General features: G+C 38.1%; 1 protein-coding gene across 7 annotated transcripts in view; it reads left to right on the top strand.

Moving 5' to 3' along the window:
• LOC126753772 (cyclin-dependent kinase-like 1) overlaps positions 1-13,000 on the top strand; it is a 52,633-nt gene extending 39,633 nt beyond the window's left edge. For 4 of the 7 annotated variants that reach the window (XM_050465476.1, XM_050465474.1, XM_050465478.1 and 1 more), the window contains exons 2-8: positions 4,819-4,874; positions 4,937-5,067; positions 8,091-8,376; positions 8,604-8,854; positions 11,682-11,777; positions 11,907-12,230; positions 12,460-13,000. In XM_050465476.1, the coding sequence (XP_050321433.1) occupies positions 4,819-4,874; positions 4,937-5,067; positions 8,091-8,376; positions 8,604-8,854; positions 11,682-11,777; positions 11,907-12,230; positions 12,460-12,594 (1,279 nt within the window). In that variant the 3' untranslated portion in view covers positions 12,595-13,000. Of the gene's footprint in view, positions 1-435; positions 990-1,852; positions 2,583-4,818; positions 4,875-4,936; positions 5,068-8,090; positions 8,377-8,603; positions 8,855-11,681; positions 11,778-11,906; positions 12,231-12,459 lie in introns of those variants that run through there. The other 3 variants (XM_050465477.1, XM_050465481.1, XM_050465475.1) reach the window with 3 other exon arrangements.
• Positions 13,001-21,131: the final 8,131 nt, after the last annotated feature.

Raw genomic sequence — 21,131 nt, 5'->3', positions numbered from 1 at the left:
ATTTCAAATACAGCGAATTGTGCCATAAATGCTGCGCAATTCAAGCTAAAGCTTGGCATATTCATGAATAAAAAACAAGAACAAACGTGCACGCCTTCATAAAGTAAAGCAAAAGCACAACACAAAGCAGCTGAATGCGCTCTACCGCACTACCACCGCACCGCCACCGCATAGCTTAACGATTTGTTGTGGTTGAAGCTATCACAGCAACGATTGCTACGATACGCGGCGCTGTCGAAAGCAGCAAACAAAACAAAGCAAAAACAACAACAACCCTATTTAATATATAACTAAAGGACACAAGTAATAACGGCATCACCACACTTACACATACATACGCGCGCAAAATGGGTTGAATAATATAGCAACAGCGGCAGCTGGCCAAGCAAAGCAGTAGGTGTAGCATACCTGCAGGCGCAAAAGTAGCAACAGTATAAATCACAAACAACAGCTGTGTGGTTTGTTGTACGCCACTAAACCGCTAGTTTAACGTCTGCAAAGGAAGGCGAAAATATTTTACGGTCACATAACAAACGCCAAGTGAAGTGCGATATTCGTTTGTGTGTGTGTATGTGTTGCGGTCGTGTTTGTGTGACAGAAGTAGTGTGCAATTAAAACAGCATTATTTTATTACTAACCCATGCGGTTGGTGGACAACCCACACCACTACTAAGTGGCGCAACCAAAGCAGTTCAATCACCTTTCGCTAAAACGCTGACATTAACGACATTGAAATGCCGAAAAGCCATATGTGATTCAGGAATTTTCCGATTTTCTTTGTGCTAATAAAAAAAAATAAGTGAATTATTGATTTTTCCGGTGCGCAGCTGTTTGTGTTAACTAACTGTTACCTGCAATATATGCATTTATCCATAAAATACCGTTGTGTTATATATGTGTGAGCGCATATTTGCTTATATATATGTGTGTGTAAGCTAAAGTATTAAATAACAATCAATACGTGCAAGCAGCTTACAACTTCAACTGCTGTAAATAAATAATTTAGGTCTTTAGTGCATGGAAAAATAATTTTAAATTTTTTCTCAACACTTTTTGCCCGCAAAACAGCAATTCATATAATTCTCTTCGCTCTTTTTCATATGCATAGATATATACCCTGCACAGCGTGTATTAAGTTTGACACGAAAACTACAAGCACCTAAAAATAAATTTTTTTTTCTTTAAGAGTCTACTTATTTTTCGAAACCAACTATATCGGATCATTATAGCATACGGGAGATCGGCTCGTATAGCTATCATACACACTGAACGATAAAAATCGAGTTCTTGTATGGGAAACTTTGATATTCGACGAGGTATCTTCCCAAAAATTTTTGAGAATTATTGCCGAAAACAACAGTACTACCTCTGAAGAAATTGTTCAGATCGGAAAACTATAGCATATAGCTGTCATACAAACTGAAAGATCAAAATCGACTTTTTGTATGGAAAACTTTTTTATTTTACAAGATATCTTTACGAAATTTGGCATAAGTTATTATTCACTCCAATTGTACAATTTCTAAAGAAATGGTGCAGATCGGCTTACTATAGCATATAGCTGCCATACAAAATGAACGATCGAAATTATGTCTTTATATGGAAAACTTTGACATTTTAAAAGATATATTCATGAAATTTGGCACAAATTATTTTCCAAGACATGGCTACAATCTCCCAAGAAATTGTTCAATTCGAACTATTAAAGCATATAGCTTCCATACAAACTGATCGATTGAAATTGAGTTCTTATATGGAAAACTTTGACATTTTAAAAGATATCTTCATGAAATTTGCACAAAACGATCAAGAAATCTAAGTGCTTATATGAACGGAAAAGTCGTTATTGATATTTGAAAAGATATCTTCACGAAATTTGATATAGATTATAACGCTATACAACGCTACAATATTTCAAGAAATTGTTCAGATCAGACCGCTGTAACATATAGCTACCATACAAACTAGCCTATCAAAATCGAGTTCTTGCATGGAAAATTTGGTTATTTGATAATTAATCTTCATGAAATTTGGCATGAGTTATTATTCAAGATAACAGTACAATCTCCAAACATATGTATAGTTCTGATCGCATGACCATAACATGCGGCTGCTCTACAAACTGGCCAAATAAAATAAAAAAAAAATATTTTTTTAACCTCCTTTTTTATAAGAAATTCACCTGTGAAGGGTACTATAACTTCGGTGCTCTCGAAGTTTATATTTTTTCTTATTTTAATAATATTTTTTGCAACTTGTTTCTATAACTTTTTGCTTAAATCATAAGCTTTGCTGCTGCGCTCATCGATTTCATCATTTCAATCGCCATTAAATTTGCATTCCATAACGGATTACTCAACAAAAAACGCTGTACATACACAAGAACGCTTGCAGTTTTTACGCTTTACACGCTCTTTATTGATATCAATCACCATTTAATTGATTGTTGCACACATACAATTCCACAAATTGCTTACACAAAAACATATAAATCATTTAATGTGTCCTTATAAAATGCTGCCACGCAAAGAAGTTCCAACGCGCCGCTCCAATTTGCTGCGTGGCCCAAGTTTGAGCTTAAGGTAATTAATAATTTTTCAGATTTAATGTTATACTTGCAATTCAGTGATGATATACATACGTAAAACTGAATAAGAACGAGTGCAATATATAGTCGATTAATATTACGAATTTGTGAACCACCATGACTTTTTTATGGTAATAGAAACAATGGACTACTTTGTTGATTAAAACAAAGGTTTGCAAGAATATTGAACGTTAATTTAACGCCTACGATTATTCTTAATTTCAATAAAAAGCTTCTTCTTACTCCGCTTTATTAATGTAAACACCGCTTGCGCGGTTACAGCCGGGCTTACAACAGCGCGCCAGTCGTTCTTTCTTTTCGCTGTTTGGCGACAGTTCGACATTCCAAGTGTAGCCAGATCTACTCTACTTGGTCTTTCCAACGAAGTAGAGGTCTTCCTCCTCCGCTTCTTCACCCGGTGGGTACTGCCGGAGTAGCCGCTGTCTCTTACTTCGCTGAACTATGTTAATGTCGTCGTACAGAGTTTGTCCGGAAAGAAATAGGACTGAGTCGATTTAAAAAAATCTATTAAACCAATCGTTACAATTCTTTAAAAACCTTCACAATAGACTCCTTCTGCGTCGATGCAGCGCTGCTAGCGCGATTTCCAAGCATTGAAGGCGTCACGGAAGTCTTGAAAGCCGAGGTCTGTCGTCTGTTGGGGGCCACATATGGCAGTAGGCCGGCTGCGGAAGCGTTATAATTCCGACCTTGGTTAGGTAGCTGTTCACAAGGAAGGCGGTGTGACCCGGGACATTGGGACCATCTTCGAGCACGGTCAGAACCTTTTTCTCGAACACTCAGAAAGGATTTTACTTCTCAATTGCCTACTCAGTTCAAAGTAGCACCTGTTAACAAGAGTTATTCTGCGCTAGATTTCGAGGCTGGCGTTGTTGTTGGTGTTAATACGGGTTCAAATTATCTACGACTTCGAAGTTATAACTGTCAACGACGCTGTTATAGCCAAGTCTAGAAAATACTCTCCATTTAGCTCTGCAGCTCTCATTATTTTCCTCCGCCATATAATGAAGAAACCTCGGAAACGGCCTTCTCGAATCTGTCAGAACTTTTGGTGTTGCTCAACGCCAGCTTACACACCCGTACTACCTTTGTGAGGATGGCAAGTTCAAACTTAGCGGCATAGAAACAGTTCCTTTTCCTGCTGTCGAGGGAGGCTTTAAAAGGTGTATCTTTTTTCACGGTCTTCTCCAAGATGTGACGCATGGTGAAAATCTGGTCGATAGTATATTTTGCAGTTCTAAAGCTACACCGATAAAGTCCAATCAGCTTGAAGACGGTGAACTCTAGTTTTTCACACACTACTCTCTATAGACCTTATATACGATATTAAGAGGGCTTATCCCACACTAATTGGCACAGATTGTGGGATCCTCCATTTTGGGGATTGGGCGGAGCACACTTAGGTTCCAATTGTGGAGCATGCTTTCATCTGACTATATCTTGCAAAGAAGCTAATGCATACACCTTATCAGTTTCTCGTCCCCATCGTTGTCAGGCAATGGAATATTTATTCCATCTGAAGAAGTGTTTCCTCTAAAAATTTAATATGCTCTCAACATCAGGTTCCGAATCAGCACTATGGGTCATACAAGATTTTTCAAGGATTACCCCTGTCGGTCAGTTTCTTCATACGCACGCATCTCGGTCTCTTTCTGTTTTTGTCTGCATATGCGTCTCGCTTCCCTCTTCAGCTCTCGGTAGATTCCCATCCCGCTCGTGTAGTGGTCGATCGCAACATTGCGAGGTAGACTGTTTGATTTCTCTCCTCTGCGACACGACAGTCCTCATCGAAGTAGCCGTTCTTTCGACTTTTCTGGAAAACAATGGTTTTGTTTGCAGCTTGAAATACTGTTCCACAGTTTCCTTATACCGAGTTGCTGATGCGTACTCTTAGAGAGCAGGAGTGCAAGTCGTGCAGAATAAAATCGTTAATAATAGCACAATCGAATTTTCGATGTTTTTTCTCTTAAAGGATTGGCTCAATCCACATGCCAAGAAGAAAAGAAATTAGTATAAATATTATAAAAACTTTCGATGAAAAAAGTATTTTCAAATAACTCATACCAATTTCAAACTAGTTAATGGCACTTTATTAAATCATTTCCTTTATATTAAAATTATATAAGTTCATACATATTCTCATTCATACTAATCAACTAGTTATTTCAACAAAACATTAGACTAATAACAAAATGTTTATATTTTTCTAGGCCTCAGGGTAGCAGTAAAATGGATCGCTACGAGAAATTGAGTCGACTTGGCGAAGGTATCATTTTATATTGAAGAGAAATATTCTGAAATACAAATAAATATTGCTTTGGCTTTTAGGTTCATATGGCGTCGTCTACAAATGTCGTGATCGTGAAACGGGCGCCTTAGTGGCTGTCAAAAGGTTTGTGGAATCGGAAGATGATCCGGCTATAAGAAAAATTGCGTTGCGCGAAATTCGACTGTTAAAGGTTAGTATATGCACAATTTTTCAATTAATTTATATCGGCAATAATTCAATATTACTTTTATGAAACTATGGCAGACAATCTTATTGGTCATACGTACCTATGTATGTTCTTTATGATTCGGTTAGGTTAGGTTAATCAGGTAAGCTTATGAGCCACGCATAGAGCAGTTTTAGTTCTTTGCGGTACCAGAGGCAGTTCAATTACGAGGTCCATAAGAAGTAGTCATCTTTTAGGAAACCTGCACTAAATGCGAATTTCAATAGATTATGCGTTAAGTGGGAACTAAGAAACAATCAAAACTTGGTAAAGTCTGGCAGAACACAGAGCATCCTGCTCGTTTCACAAACCAATCAAATCTAGTACGAAATCATTTATTTATAACTCATCACTGTAGGAATTATAACAGAATTATACTCTTAAGTCTTTTGTCTGTTAAAGTTCAGATGTCTCTAAATAATTTCTACATAAAAGATATAGAATTCTTAAAACACGAAAAAATACACAAAGACTTACAATCTCTGATACGATGTGGGGAGTATCTGAGCAACATTCAAACCTCCAGCATTTCACTTAATTTGCTCACGCTACCATAGACTGAAGGAAATGTGGAAGTGATTTTAGTTGACATCTGGAACACATCTCTTGATAGATAAGACACGACTTCTCTTTTACCATCTACAAAGACAAGATAATAATTCCCATTGTGAAATTCATTGAAGAATTTTACAATTTAAAGTGTTATATAGACCCGATCTACATAATTTTTAAACCTTAGGCTTTCTATACAAAATATTGGGTGTAACCTTTTAATGGTCTATTTTTCTTTAATTACGGACATAATAATTGCTAAAGTACTGTAGGTGCAACTAAAATCTAGTCGCCAAAAATAAGGAAAACTTGTTGGCAACGTAACATAAGATAATCCTACAGGTTATATGGTTTCAAAATCTAGCAGATTGCAGATGAAAAAATCCGAAAGTTGATAAAAACCAGCTTTCAAACAAAAAGCAAAATACCCTGTAATAAATACTGAGCAAAATGCATACCTGCTAGTCGAATAATTGCTGTAGTAGCATCAGAAAAACACACTGCCTACCCCGCAATGTTACAATCGACTACAACACGTGCGGGATGGGATAGATACCGAGAGTTGAGAGAAAAACCAGACGCATTTGCCGATAAAAAAAGAAAGAGGTCGAAATGAATGAATACAAAGAGTTTGACAAGCTGGCAAAGAAGGAAAATGCTCGAAAATTCTACGAAAAAATGCGGCGACTTACAAAATTTTTCAGGACGTACTCCTGTAGAACCCCTAGAAGTGATTTATTGACTGATGCCAAGGGCTTACTGAAGTTATACATAGAGTGAAAACTTCTCCAGCCTTCCGAATGGCGATGAAAGCATAACACCATGATATGTTGTCCCGATTCCACAATCGATAACGAAAGGGTAGAAGTTCGATTGCCGATTGTTTGAAAAGGAGCTGCCTTTATGCCGCGAAGTCTGAATTTGGCATCTTCGAAAAACTAACACGACTGTGTAAACTGACGTTGAGCAATACCAAAAGCTCCCTCAGGATCGGGAACGTCCCCTCAGAGCCGTTCGATACCAAACGAGGTTTCAAACAAGGTGACTTCTCATCGTGTGACTTCTTCAATCTGCTCTTGGAGAAAATAATTCGAGCTGCAGATCTGAATAAAGAAGGTACAATCTTCTAAAAGAGTGTACAAGCGAAGCAAATGGGTCGGGTAGTGAACGATGGCAAACAAACAGTTGTCGCACTCGCGACTTGGCGCCCACGTTACTGTTGACAGTCATAACTTTGAAGTCGAAGATAATTTCGTCTATCTTGGATCATCATCACCAACAATATCAGCCTCGAAATACATCGCAGAATAACTCTTGCCACTAGGTGCTACTTCGGACTGACTAGTAGTAGACTTCTCTCTCGAATCGAACAAGGACCAAATTCTACAAGTCACTCATCATTCTTGTCCTGTTATATGCTTTTGAAGCGTTCAAGAGAAAGATTATGTGGAAGATTTGTGATCCTTTGCGCATTGGCAACGGTGAGTACCGCAGTCAATGAAACGATGAACTGTACGAGATGGCGCCGTTGGCCAGTTCATGTCCTCCGAAGGGATGAAAACACTCCAACTGTGAAAGTATTCAACACAGTACCCGCCGGGGGAAGCAGAGGAAGATGAAGATCTCCACTCCGTTGGAGAGACCTGGTGGTGAAAAATCCGACTGCACTTAGAATCTCCAATTGGTGCCAAAAAGCGAAAAGGAAGAACGACTGACGCGCTTTTTTAAATTCGGCTACAATCGCGTATCTACGCCACCAAAGAAAAAGAAGTGCGGTCTGAACAATTTGTTCGGAGATAGTCCTTGCATTGGAAAGTATCCTATGACGAATTTCGTAAATATATCTAGTCAAATAAAACAGAGTTCCATACAAAATTTTTTTTTAAATTTTGTTAAAATGGAGAGACTGCTTCGTGCATGTACAGGCGAGCGAACGGATATGGCTAAATCGACTCGAATCGTCACGCTGATCTTTTACACATACATATAGCTTGTAGGGTCTCCGACGTTTTCTTCTGAGTGTTACAAACTTTGTGGCTAATCTGATATACCCTGCCTAAGGTATAAAACCCAATTTTTATTTTCTACAATACGAGTTTGGTCAACATATTGTCAAAAACTGAAAAAACCGCCTTGCATACAAATCTCCTAAAAATCTTTGATGACAAATTTACACTGAAAAACTAGAGTCAACTGGTGAAAGCGACACACAGGTATTGTTGTTGCGTAGTGAAATAGAAGCATGCATACCTTCCCATATATTATATCGTATGTTTCCCTCTCAATCGCTTGGGCACATTCCTCTTCGAATGTCAGGCGATGTTTGTCTTCGCCAATGTTGAAATTTCCTTATTTCAATTTGAATTTATTTCAATTTCACAACTAATGCACGTTTCCTGTTATCTCCATGTCTTTTTCTTCTTTTTCTCACATAGAATCTGAAGCATCCCAATCTGGTCTCACTACTGGAGGTATTCCGGCGTAAGCGACGTTTGCATTTGGTATTTGAATTTTGCGAGTTGACAGTGTTGCACGAATTGGAGCGACATCCGCAAGGCTGTCCGGAGCATTTAACCAAACAGATCGTCTACCAAACATTGCTGGGTGTGGCATATTGCCACAAGCAGAACTGCCTGCATCGCGACATTAAACCGGAGAATATACTGTTGACAGCGCAGGGACAAGTGAAGCTGTGCGATTTCGGTTTTGCGCGCATGCTGAGTAAGTACAAAGGGGAAGGAAAAGATATTTTGCACCTTCATACTAACAGCTGCAAGCAGAAAAAAGTTGCCTACATTTGTGCTACAACGCACAACTCACACCATTGTGTTGTTTCCCGCTGCTGTGTGGCAACATCTTTTTTCCAAAGCATTTATTTCGTTAATTTTTATTTTATTTATATTTATTTTATCTCACTATTTTCTCCTTCTTTCTTTTGACACCTGCAGGTCCTGGCGAGAATTACACAGACTATGTTGCCACCCGCTGGTATCGCGCGCCGGAGCTGCTTGTCGGCGATACACAGTATGGCACCGCTGTGGATGTGTGGGCCATCGGTTGTCTCTTTGCGGAGCTGGTGCGCGGCGAGGCGCTGTGGCCCGGTCGGAGCGACGTGGACCAGCTGTATTTGATACGCAAAACTTTAGGTGACCTGCTGCCGCGGCATATACAGATTTTCTCACAAAATGAATATTTTAAGGTGAGCAAAGTGTAAAGTGTTATTTATTTCCGTACGAGCGATGGACGATATATCCTTAAGAAATTTTAATATTTATTGTTCTAATAAGAAAACTTATTATTTTTCTGACTATGATCAAGTATCGTAAATGTAGATTAGAGAGTTTATTTTGGGGTTCATTAGTGTATTTTGACTGAATAATAGATAAGTGAGATATTCTCCTCCTATTTGGCCATGAAATTCTTGGTCCTTAATCCTCTTAATATTAAAATCATTAAACCTCTATTCTAAAAACCTCGGATTTTCGTCATTGCGTCATATTACGATCTACATTCTCATCAAATATATCAATGACACTGACAGTATTTTGCAAATCTCCAGACAAGGTAAGGTAATCAAGCCGATATTCGTGAAGACAGGAATGATCCCTCATGGACTACTCTAAACATTAGTTCGTTTTGTGGTCCAGAACTTCTAAATATGGGTCAGAAACACCGTCTCAAATCGACAAAAACTCTTGATTCATAGCAGTTCGTAGAAGGTATGACTACTAAAGTGCTTAAACCCTAACCTAGTGTAAACTGTTTAGTGGATGATGTTTCCACATCACCTTTCGCCATGCAGACAATTTGCGTTCTCTAAAATCTTTGACCTCACCATATGAATACAAATATTATGTTCTACTCCGGCCAGAATGATCTTGTTACCGCACAGATGCTGATAATTAATCAACGCTTACTAAACTAACATGAGGCTCACATATCGAATTTTAGAATGCAGGGGGTCAGCGTACCAACAACTCGCTTCCAGTCTTATAAGATTTTTATTCTTTCGATTTAGTCAGTGGATCATCTAACTAATTTATATAAAGCCTACAGTTCAAGGCAAAAATAATAGCTTTCCTTTTACACGGCCGTGAGTACCTACTCTTAACAGAGTACAATAAAGAATGACTTGGATTTCCTTTTACTAGTCCCTTTAACACAGCTTCACAATTCAATCTTTATTGACTTAACTAACATAAAGGACAAGATTATATATTCTGACCACAAAATTTAAATCTAAGCCCTTTGACCAACAGTTTTTACTCCGCTTTAATGCTTCTCTTAAAAATTCTAAGCCTGGTTTCGTACTACAAAATCTTATAGCATTACTAAGGAAAATATACAATTTTTTCAGCGTACCCTTCTCGATACTTGACTGCAGTTCATTCAACTGATTCAGTCAGCTTTCCATAATCTAAATCATTTTTTTATATATTAGATTGTGAAATATCTCCCTTCCGCCTTTTTGTCTTTTGAATTTCGTGGCTATGTATAAAGCGCTACAGAGCTCGTATCTGGCAATATTATACATCTTTGAAAGGTCTTGACATAACCAACAAAACGACGCTATGCATGATTAGTTTGGATATTGCATGGAGTTCAATAACGCCGAAATTCGCGCTATTTTAAGTTCGTTGCCTACGTTAAAGGCAAATCCGCCAGAGAAACGTTCCGTGAGATTAATGGTATTTTGGGGGATGGTACTCTATCACTTCGAACTGCAGAGGAATGGTTTCGACGATTCAAAACGGGTGAAAACGATACCATGGATAAGCCAGCCAGCGTAAGACCTCTGTCGACGAATACCGATCAAATTATGGAAAACATCAAGTTAGACGAGCATGTGGCATCTTGTGACAACGCCCAGAAGATGAGAGTTCGTCACTAAAACTAAACCATTTTAAACCATCTGCAGAAGGCTGGATACACAAAAAAGCTTGATGTTTGGACGCCGCATTATTTGACGCAAAAAAGCCTTCTGGACCGAATCAACGCCTGCAATATGCTGCTGAAACGGAACGAACTCGAACCATTTTTGAAATGGATGGTGACTGGCGACGAAAAATTATCACATACGACAATATCAAGCGAAAACGGTTGTGGTCAAATGCCGGTGAATCGTCTTAAACAGTAACCAAGCCGGGATTGACGGCCAGGAAGGTTTTGCTGTGTGTTTGGTGGGATTGGAAGGGAATCATCTAACATGAGCTGCTCCCATATGGCCAGACACTTAATTCTACCATTCGTTGATGACTCATCAGAAGCTACGGGAGCTCGGATGGGAGGTTTTATCGCATCCACCATATAGCCCGGACATAGCGCCAAGTGATTACCACCTGTTCCTGTCCGTGGCGAAAGCCCTTGTTGGTGTAAAGTTGAACTCAAATGAGGCTTGTGAAAAGTGGCTCTCCGAGTTCTTCGCAAATAAGAAAGGGAGCTTCTACGAGGGGGGTATTATGAAGTTGCCATCTAAATGGAAACAAATTATCGAACGTAACGGCGCATATTTGAACTAAATCTGATCACTGTAACACTTTTTATAAAGCATTGAAAAAAGAGCAAAATAGCGGAAGGGAAATATTTGACAACCAATATTAGGTTCTTTCTCATACGATCGGTGTTCAAATATTTGCTAGATTTTTTAGGTTATGGGAAACTAACGGTTAGTAAACAGTTAGTGAACGGTTAGTGAACAGTTAGTGAACGGTAAGTCAATGGTTAGCGAACCAAGTAGTTGGCTGAATAGACTATAGTCAGAGGCACAAATTGTCTTGATAAAAGTTCACTGTACATATTGAGCTTTTCTTTTACAAACTTTGGCCACAGAAAGCTTTTAAGCATGGTCATATTTATCAAAATACTTACTTTTAAGGCTAAACAGATAATTTTGTTTCTTTTTCTGCAAAATTCGTTTACATTGCATTAAGCAGAATAAGAAAACCATTTCGCTCGCGACTATTAAAAAAGAGCGGGTATCCGAATCCATAATTCAATTGTTCATGCGAATTTTTCTTTGTCTTTAGGGCATTACATTGCCGGTGCCGCCAACGCTGGAGCCGCTCGAAGACAAAATGCCAGCAAAATCACTACAAAATCCGCTCACCATAGACTTTCTCAAAGTAAGTACACACATAGCGATTCTTTCAAAGAATTAGAAAATCATAGCAGAAGAAGAAATAGAAACTGTAGATAGTAGAAGAAATGCGAAACTCTATTAAACCCACAAATTGCTTACGTTTGCTTTACAGAAATGCCTCGACAAGGATCCGGCCAAGCGTTGGTCCTGCGAAAAGCTCATCAAACACTCATACTTCGATGATTACGTGGCCAAACAGCGTGAACTGGAGCATGTTAATAGCCTCGAAGCGGCCGCACTGCAACGACAACAACAATTGCTGCAGCAACAACAACAGTTGCAACAACATTTGATGCTACAGCCACATAGTCAACAATTGCAGCCACAATCTCAGCAACACACACCACTGCAGGCGCAACATCACCAGCAACAGCAACAACAACAACAGCAAACGCCATTGCTACTGGCAGCGCAGGCGGCGCGTGACAAATCTAAGGTAATGGCCAAATGAAAAACTGCCAAAAAACAACAACAAAGCTAAGAAGTGGCAGCAATTTCGCAGCAATCTAACAGTAACTGGCAATTTTGCGCACTTTTACGAAAATTGGCGCACATTTCTGCCACTTCTCTTTGTGTCATTTTCAGTTTGTTCATCGTTTTCAACGTTTTTTCACCTCCTCTCTCTCTCTCTCTCTCTCTCTCTATTTCTCGTTTTTATTGTGTAGACTTCAAATACATCGCTTCCATTGCTGACCAACACCCAGCTGTCGCATCATCATGCGGACTATGTGAAGCTGCAACCGATTAATAAGAATGCCACATTGCTCCATCGCACCGAACATCATTTGCCAACGATATAGTGTGTTGCGCAAGCATGTGTCCAGCAAAACACAACAACATCAACAACAACACAAAGACATCAACGAGGCTGCCGCTGGCCTGCTAGTAGCGGGCAGTTGTGGCAACATTGGCTGCTGACAATGCTTGCGTCGGTTGGTTGGCCACCAACGTTGGCTTGTTGCAACTACATTCTGCTTTGTGTCCACCATCCGGTGTGTAGTTGCAGCAACACTTAATTGGCGCTTTTCGGCGTATTGGCGCGGCATGTGGAGAGCATTTCGTAACTGTTTTGATTTTCATCTTTAATTGAGATCTAAATTTAATTTGACTTAGATGCATATGTGTATTTTTTTATCAAACAAAAGCTGTATATGTCCAATATAAAATATAAATTCAATAATAAATAATTAGTAATAATCAATGTAATCCGTGCCGTTTCCTTAATTTAATGCTAGCATTTCGGAGTACATATTTTAAAGCACTCCGGAGAGAATGTGTTCGAATCCAACACAGTAAAAGTCTTTTGTTGAGCCATCGGCTTTATTTCTTTGAGAAAGTACACCAAAATCACGTGAAGAAGAGTATGTAGCATCGCTTAGAATACTTAAAAATTTATATTTTATATTGTATTTGTGCTATCAACCCCAATACCAAGCAGGAATATTTAAAATAATATCCTTTAAATTTAATCCATAATTTTTGCGAATAATTGATGATTTTATTTAGCATAGATAGAATGATTCGATTAGATAATATATGCACTGTTTTATTCGATCACTTTTTAGCATTTTGAAAGTGATTTCGTAATGCCTTTCTCAAAGAAATAAGCGCTCCCATTGGCAAATAAACAAAGACCGTCGACTTTCACAAGCTTCTTTTAAGGCGACCAGCAAAATCATACGCCATAGCCAGGCACAGGTAATAATAAATAATTCCAGTTCCTAAATAAAAGGTGGTTCATAAAAACATCCTAGCCTAGCTCCCAAAAGCTTCTGGCCTGTCACAATGGCTTGTGGCTTGGCGTTGTCCTGATGGAACACAATTCCTTTCCTATTGGCCAAAGCTGACAACTTCAGGGCGCTTACTTGTTTTAGACGCTCAAATTGTTGTCAGTACGATTCCAAATTAGGAGTTTGAAAGCGCTTCATATTAGATGATTCCCTGTCAATGCCACCAAACACATAAGAAAACCTTCCTGACCGTCAATCCTGCCTTGGCGCGATTCGATCACGACCGTTTTCGCTTGACATAAATGACCTACTTTACACCACCAGTAACCAGTACCGCGCTTCAGAAATTGATTGGTTTTATCGCACTTAATCAAGCAGAGATTTGCAGGTGGAAATGTAGTCCATGCGTTTTTATGCCCAGGACAGTGCTTATTAAGTTTGCCACGATAGTTGTGACACCCAAAAGGAAACGTCGAAGAATTTAAAAAGCATACTTATATACTTATAATTAACATGGTGAGCTGCGCCGATTTTGCTATGTCTGCCTGTCCATATGTCTGATATATATATCGGTCAATGTCAAATCAAAAATGGATTCAATCGGGTCAATATTTCCCTGAGCCCCATATACCTAATGTAAAGATTTTGGAACTGCCAGGTTTCGGCCAATATTTGAGTTATCTCAATCACAAAGCATGTTTTACGCAAAACAGTATATCTTTTTGCCTAAAATAGTTAAAATTGGGTGAAAATTGTGGTACTACTACATTCTATTCATTCATCAGAAATCTCGGTGTACGGCAAGGACCTCTATTTTCAACTCAAAGATTTGAACTTTTTAATTGACGCACAAACTCTCTGACATGCAAGAAAAATCAAACAACGGAAAACAGAGGCCAGGAGCGTCACTCACACTCACAAAAGTCTTAGAATATTATCGGCAAACGTGAAGCAGCAACTGTTGTATGGAAGCAAAATATGGCTGGTCTCAAACTCCATCACTCAAAGAATCTAATGCAGAATTTTGTAGACTAAACCAATAAACAATCCAGGCAATATGGGGCTTAACGAAAGAGTGACCCGTACTGAAACAAATAAAGTGCAGAAAATGACGCTAAGTAAGCCATACTTTGAGAAAGTCTCTTGACAATATTTCGAAGACGTCCTTCGACTGGAATTTACAGATTTTTACAATAAAAGTGAAATTATTTCATCATTCGTCATTAATAGCACGTTTAATATTGACCTCTAAACACTGGTTTATTACTAAAGATCAATGACTTCAAATACCCCCGCAAGAAGTAGTCTAATTGTGTCAAACCACACTTCATGAACCTAACACCGTCTTGTTGTAAACAGATGTTGTCAAGATCAACTTCCTCTCATTGTTGATCATCATCTATTTATGAAGACAGTGACGGCGTCATCACTTCATTTCGAAAGAAGTATGGGCCGCTGATTCCACCAGACCAAAAGATCACACCATACTGCCAATTTAGGTGAATGTAATGGTTGTTCTTCAATAAATTCAATTGCATCAGCAGCGACAGTTTTGTTTATTTACCCCACCACTCAGATGAAAGTGCAGCTCATTCTTAAGAATGGGCTTCAGTCGTTTATTTGCGGTCTTTAGCAAAATTTACGTGAACGGCGGCAATATTTGCATTACATGGAGCGTTTCTTAATCTTATTGCCACTTGAACATTATGTAAAGAATATGTACGCTCGACGTTTTCAACAATTCGGCGAATAGCGGGCACAGATGAGCGATTAATAAGCCCATAAAATGGCAAATGCGCACCAAAATTTGCAATTGGAGAAGGATGATTTTAGTAATAAAATTGAATAGTTTGTAAACGTTGTTCCATGATATTGTAAACATTACTGAATGTAATGAAAACAAGTAAGGAAGGGCTAAGTTCGGGTGTCACCGAACATTTTATACTCTTGCATGATAAAGTGATAATCGAGATTTCATTATACGTCATTTACATATTTTTCAAATACCGTATTTTTTGTAAAGTTTTATTCCGCTATCATCATTGGTTCCTAATATACTATATATTATACAGAGAAGGCATCAGATGGAATTCAAAATACCGAAGGCGTGGTTGTGAACCGATTTCACCTATATTTCGTACATGTCATCAGGGTGTTAAGAAAATATTATATACCGAATTTCATTGAAATCGGTCTAGTAGTTCCTGAGATATGGTTTTTGTCCATAAGTGGGCGAGGCCACGCCCATTTTCAATTTTTAGAAAAGCCTGGGTGCAGCTTCCTTTTGCAATTTCTTCCGAAAAATTTAGTGTTTCTGACGTTTTTTGTTAGTCCGTTAACGCACTTTTAGTGATTTTCAACATAACCTTTGTATGGGAGGTGGGCGTGGTTATTATCCGATTTCTTCCATTTTTGAACTGTATATGGAAATGCCTGAAGAAAACGACTCTGTAGAGTTTGGTTGGCATAGCTATAGTAGTTTCCGAGATACGTACAAAAAACTTAGTAGGGGGCGGGGCCACGCCCACTTTTCCAAAAAAATTACGTCCAAATATGCCCCTCCCTAATGCGATCCTTTGTGCCAAATTTCACTTTAATATCTTTATTTATGGCTTAGTTATGACACTTTATAGGTTTTCGGTTTCCGCCATTTTGTGGGCGTGGCAGTGAGCCGATTTTGCCCATCTTCGAACTTAACCTTCTTATGGAGCCAAGGAATACAAGGCGGACGGACAGACAGACATCCGGATTTCGACTCTACTCGTCACCCTGATCACTTTGGTATATATAACCCTATATCTGACTCTTTTAGTTTTAGGACTTACAAACAACCGTTATGTGAACAAAACTATAATACTCTCCTTAGCAACATTGTTGCGAGAGTATAAAAATTGCGTATCACGACAAATTAAAAGTGGCCGAAACGAATCTTAAAAATCCTATCTGTCGATATTAACAAGAATCAGGTTGATGCTATAAAGGATCAAAACGTTCAACAATTTGTAAGGTACTCTATTTAGTCTGTTATAAAAACACTATTAACTCTTTGCAATGAATCTGTGCGACTCAAAATTACTCCACCTTTCTCTGTTAATTCAATAAAAAGTTGAAGAGCTCAATGATGCATCATAATCCTCATCGATTTAGGTTATATAGGCAGCTCATAAAGTCTAGGTAAAGTCAAGTCATAAATGTATTATGATATTACAGGAAAATATGATATTTGTAGGCGTCCAATTATTCCAACTCATTCCTTAATCATCACATGCCAACATTAATATGCGGAGATGTGGGGCGTATGAGTAACATTATGTGAAATTCTGAAACACTACATAATCTATAAGAATATGAAGTGGAATTTGCTTATTTATAGTACATATATTTTTTTTTTAATTAAGTGCATTCTTTTTATAAGCTCAACAAGTAATATTTTGCTGTTTAATTTTAAAAGAGGCACAGGTCGTATGAGTAACATTTGCTGCAATAAATGCACCATAAATTTTAAAATGTACAGCATAAGGCCTGAAAAAATAATATCAACCAGTAAATAGATTATATAAATTTTTATAAAAGTGTATAATGTTTCCAAAGAAAAAATTATTAAATATTGCGAATATAAAAATTGTTGACAACAATTATTACCACTTATTGAAATGATTATAAATAAATGCAAAATAAATCACATCTAAGACTACCAACTCAGTACAATCAGTTCTACCAATTCAAAAATAACTCCTCGCCATAACACGTAAGGTAACTATTTTTCTCATATTCAATTTCTGCTCATTACTAACACGTCTTTCATATCATTTCAACATTAAGCTGAAATGCTCTACCACAAATGCCTGCAATATGCATATATGAAAAAGTGCTATCAAGCAAATCCTTGTAAGCCAACCACACCGCTCAGCCAACAGCCATTTATATCCACTTTTTGTACTTAAGTACTTAGCATAAATGCCGACACGTACGACATGCGCCAAGCCGCAGGCAACAGCGACAGATCAGCAAGTGAAAAAATGCCTGTATCAAGAGCGTTGACAGCGCCAAAAAGCATGTTGGCAGACCAAAGTGTCGAGTGTGTGTGTCTGATAATCACTAGCACGTAAAATGTGAGTGGTTCAGTTTTTGTAATAAACGATGTCTCGTACCGCAGCAGGAAAGGGCAGAGCTTATTATTATTAAGTACTAAGTAGTAGTGCTTATATACTTAAGTGCATTACTAATATGAAGTATGGAAAAATGTGGAATGGGGAAATATGCAAAAAGTTTAAAAAACTTTGAAAGTTCGCTGTGATGAGGTAAAAACTTTTCAAACCACACATAGTGTGAGCATCTCCTGCTTATTGGTGGTATATGTAAGGGGTATGTGTGTGTGGGCTAAAAAATTCGCTGGTCTAACAATGATGCCATGTTTTTTAATGAAAGTGTGGCTTCATTTTTCGGTATAATTTCACATATGGAGACTGCTGCATTAGTTATTACGGTCCTCCAAAATTTCGATAAAGATTTGATAGTGTGAAGCTTCGGTGCCTTCAAAATTAACTTTTTTTTGACAGTTTTGCCTTCCAATTTGTGAGCCATCATTTACAAGTAGGAACTTTTTGTTTTTAAGTATATATATTAGGGTGTGTTATTCTGAGGCAACCTTTTTTTTCAACTGAAAAACAGGCTAAAAACTTTCGAAAATGTGAAAAAGAAAGTCACTCAAAAGATGAGCTCTTAATATTAATATTAAAGGTGCCTTTTTCAAGTTTTCTGTTTTTCATATAAATGACATGGAAAAAAATCATTTTTTTGTGGTGGTTATTGTGCGGAGGTTATTATATGTGCACGCGATGGCTGCCAGTAGGGATGGTAAACTCGATTCCGATTCTACTCGAGAATCGAGTTTTCTCGTAAAATAATCGATTTTTCGAATGTCAAGAATCGATTCTTAATCGACTTCGACTACTGAAGATCAGAATGACACACCCTAATATACATATATATAAGTTCGCTAAGGCCAAAAGAATTGTCAGTCCAGTAAAGAATCCTGATGTCTCTTTCTGTAATGAAAATTATTCCGACAACGTCATACATATCCGTACACTCCGTTATATTTTAAATATTTCAAGACGATCAGTGCTTTGTGTTGGCTGAAAGTGTATTCAAGAACAAATAAATGGAGTAGTTTAATACGTATGTCGTTCCTTCAGAAAATATTTTTCATTATCCACCGATACTCATTACTCTCGAGAGCTTTATGGTGATTAAATGGTTAAGAAAGTATTCTGCTCTAGAATTTTGAAAAATTCGATCATATATTTAAAGTTTAAACTCTTAGGAACATATCCTTCAAAGGATTTTTAAAAATTAAAATTATTTTAAGAGCTACAGTTACTTTAATGACGCAGTACCTAGCCCGGTTCGGCCGTATCGAATTTTTTAAACGCGTTTTTCTCGAAACTACTTTTTTCCACACGGTACCGGCATTATCTCAAGCTCTATACAACCGATTATATTGAAATTTTGTGTGAACCTTCTTTATATAATCCTTTATCGTTCCTACCAACATCGTGTCAAAATTTTTGTTTTTAATATTTAAAAAAAATTCAGGAATTTCAAAAAAAAAGCGTAAAAAATGATTTTTATTTTCAGGCAGTCGCCATTTTTCAAAAAATTTTTTTTTCGTGTTCCCTGAGGTAGGGACTATAACAGCATCCTTACTGATTAAGAATTTCTTTTGATTTTTTTTTTCAGACCACCAGGAGAGTCAAGATCAATGTCACCAGGATGCGCCATTTTTTTACACCTGTCTCTCCCTTTCCTCTAATTATTTTATTTTTTAATATTTTTTTGTAAAATTTTTTTTTCTGTATTCTTAAAATATCAATAAAAATACCATAAAAAATGGTTGGTAAAAATATTTTTTGATTTTTTTTTTTTAAATTCAAAAAACTGCCCAAAATTTGATTTCTAGACTAGAATACCCCCTTAATGTAAATTACAGCATACAAAGCTCGCTAAAACTACTTAACTAACGTCGAAATAAGATCTTCGTAATCGATAGTTCCAGTAAATTAGAGATATCGAATATTCCAGTGCACATGGAAAAGGGAAAACAAAGAAAGTCAGTCTTTGAAAGAAAAAAATCTTTGTTTTTGGTAATTTCGTCGGGATGTCTGAAATGTTTCAATCTTCCTCAATCATATTGGTTTTAAATCATTGAAAACTTACTTTGATAGCATACTAAAAGAGCTACAACTCAAATATTTGCTCCCTTATTTCTAACAGGGCGTTTATGTGCACATCATTCAAGCGCCATGTCGCAGAACAAGAAGCTCGGTCTATGTTATATAAGTGCTTCATGAGCTTGCAATGGCCAGTGTAGAAAGCGATAAATAGCCGGTGTTTGTCCTTTGGCAGGTTGATTCCATATTTAAACCTGCTAAGGTTGTCGTCACGCATTAGCAACTTGGCATGGCGCATGCCATGGAGTTGTTGCCAATACCTCTCCCTGCCCTCTTTTATCCTTGCCGTGCAGCTTCTTTATGGTATGGGAACCAATCGCAATAAAAGATTCAGATCAACATGGTGGTGGATGCGGCAGAGCAGGCGAGCTTATCAGTCAGTTCATTGCCGGCTATACCTTTATGACCGGGCAACTAGATAAGGTGCACTTGTTTACGATCTGATAAACTGTTCAGCCGTGCTATACACTCCTGCACCAATAGCTTTTTGATATCGTTCATAGAGATCGCTTTAAGTGCCGCCTTATGCCGCTGTGTATGACTATACGTTCGTTGAGATAGTTACATTGGAGGTTTACCTCTATGCACCTACCTAAAGCAAAGATCTTTACTTGTAATATGAGAAGGAAACTTCCCTTAGTTATGAAGAGTACGTGGTCCTGCGACTACGACGTTTTGGAGCCGTCGGTGTACCACTTGATTGTACCATCCCCAAAATCTCTGAGAGATGAGCCAACATTAGTCCTTCATGCTGATGATATTACCTTATATCTGCCAAACTCTTCTGCTGTCATTTGTAGCATTGTGTGTTTTGTCTACCTGACCGATTGCTAGGTGAGCGGTGTGATTCTATCGTGGCTTCAAGTGCCGTCGGGCATGTGCGCATGGCACCCGTAACGCAGATGCAAGTGAGACGTTGAAGCTTCGATAGTTGAAGTTTGCGGTGTTTTCGTGGCCGAAGCCACAAGGTCGCAAGATCATAGTCTACAACGACCTAACAATATTTGACTTGCAGCCCCAGCATTTATCAGCTATTCTATTGTACATCATTAGTGCTGTAGTAACTTCGACCAGGTCAACATGCTGCTTCCACAGCTGAGTGGAATCCAGCATGAGATCAAGATACTTTACCATATTAGTCATCTTTATCCTCTGCCCTCAAGGGTTAGGTTCCTGAGGTCGGGCAATGTCATTCGAATATCCTTGACAGCAGATACCATTGTTAGTTAACAAAACGAGTAGTTTGTTCACGACAAGGCTCCATAACAGAGACAATAGCACTCCTCTAAGCAGCCGCTTGTACTTCCCAGACGAATTCTGGTACCCTCTAATGTAATTTCGGTTATTCTGGTGTGCAGTACAGCCTCTATCTAT

Source organism: Bactrocera neohumeralis, chromosome 3, assembly GCF_024586455.1.
Source record: "Bactrocera neohumeralis isolate Rockhampton chromosome 3, APGP_CSIRO_Bneo_wtdbg2-racon-allhic-juicebox.fasta_v2, whole genome shotgun sequence".
NCBI lineage: Eukaryota > Metazoa > Arthropoda > Insecta > Diptera > Tephritidae > Bactrocera > Bactrocera neohumeralis.
Note: the sequence above shows the minus strand (reverse complement) of the source record. Positions and strands in the feature narration are given on the sequence as shown.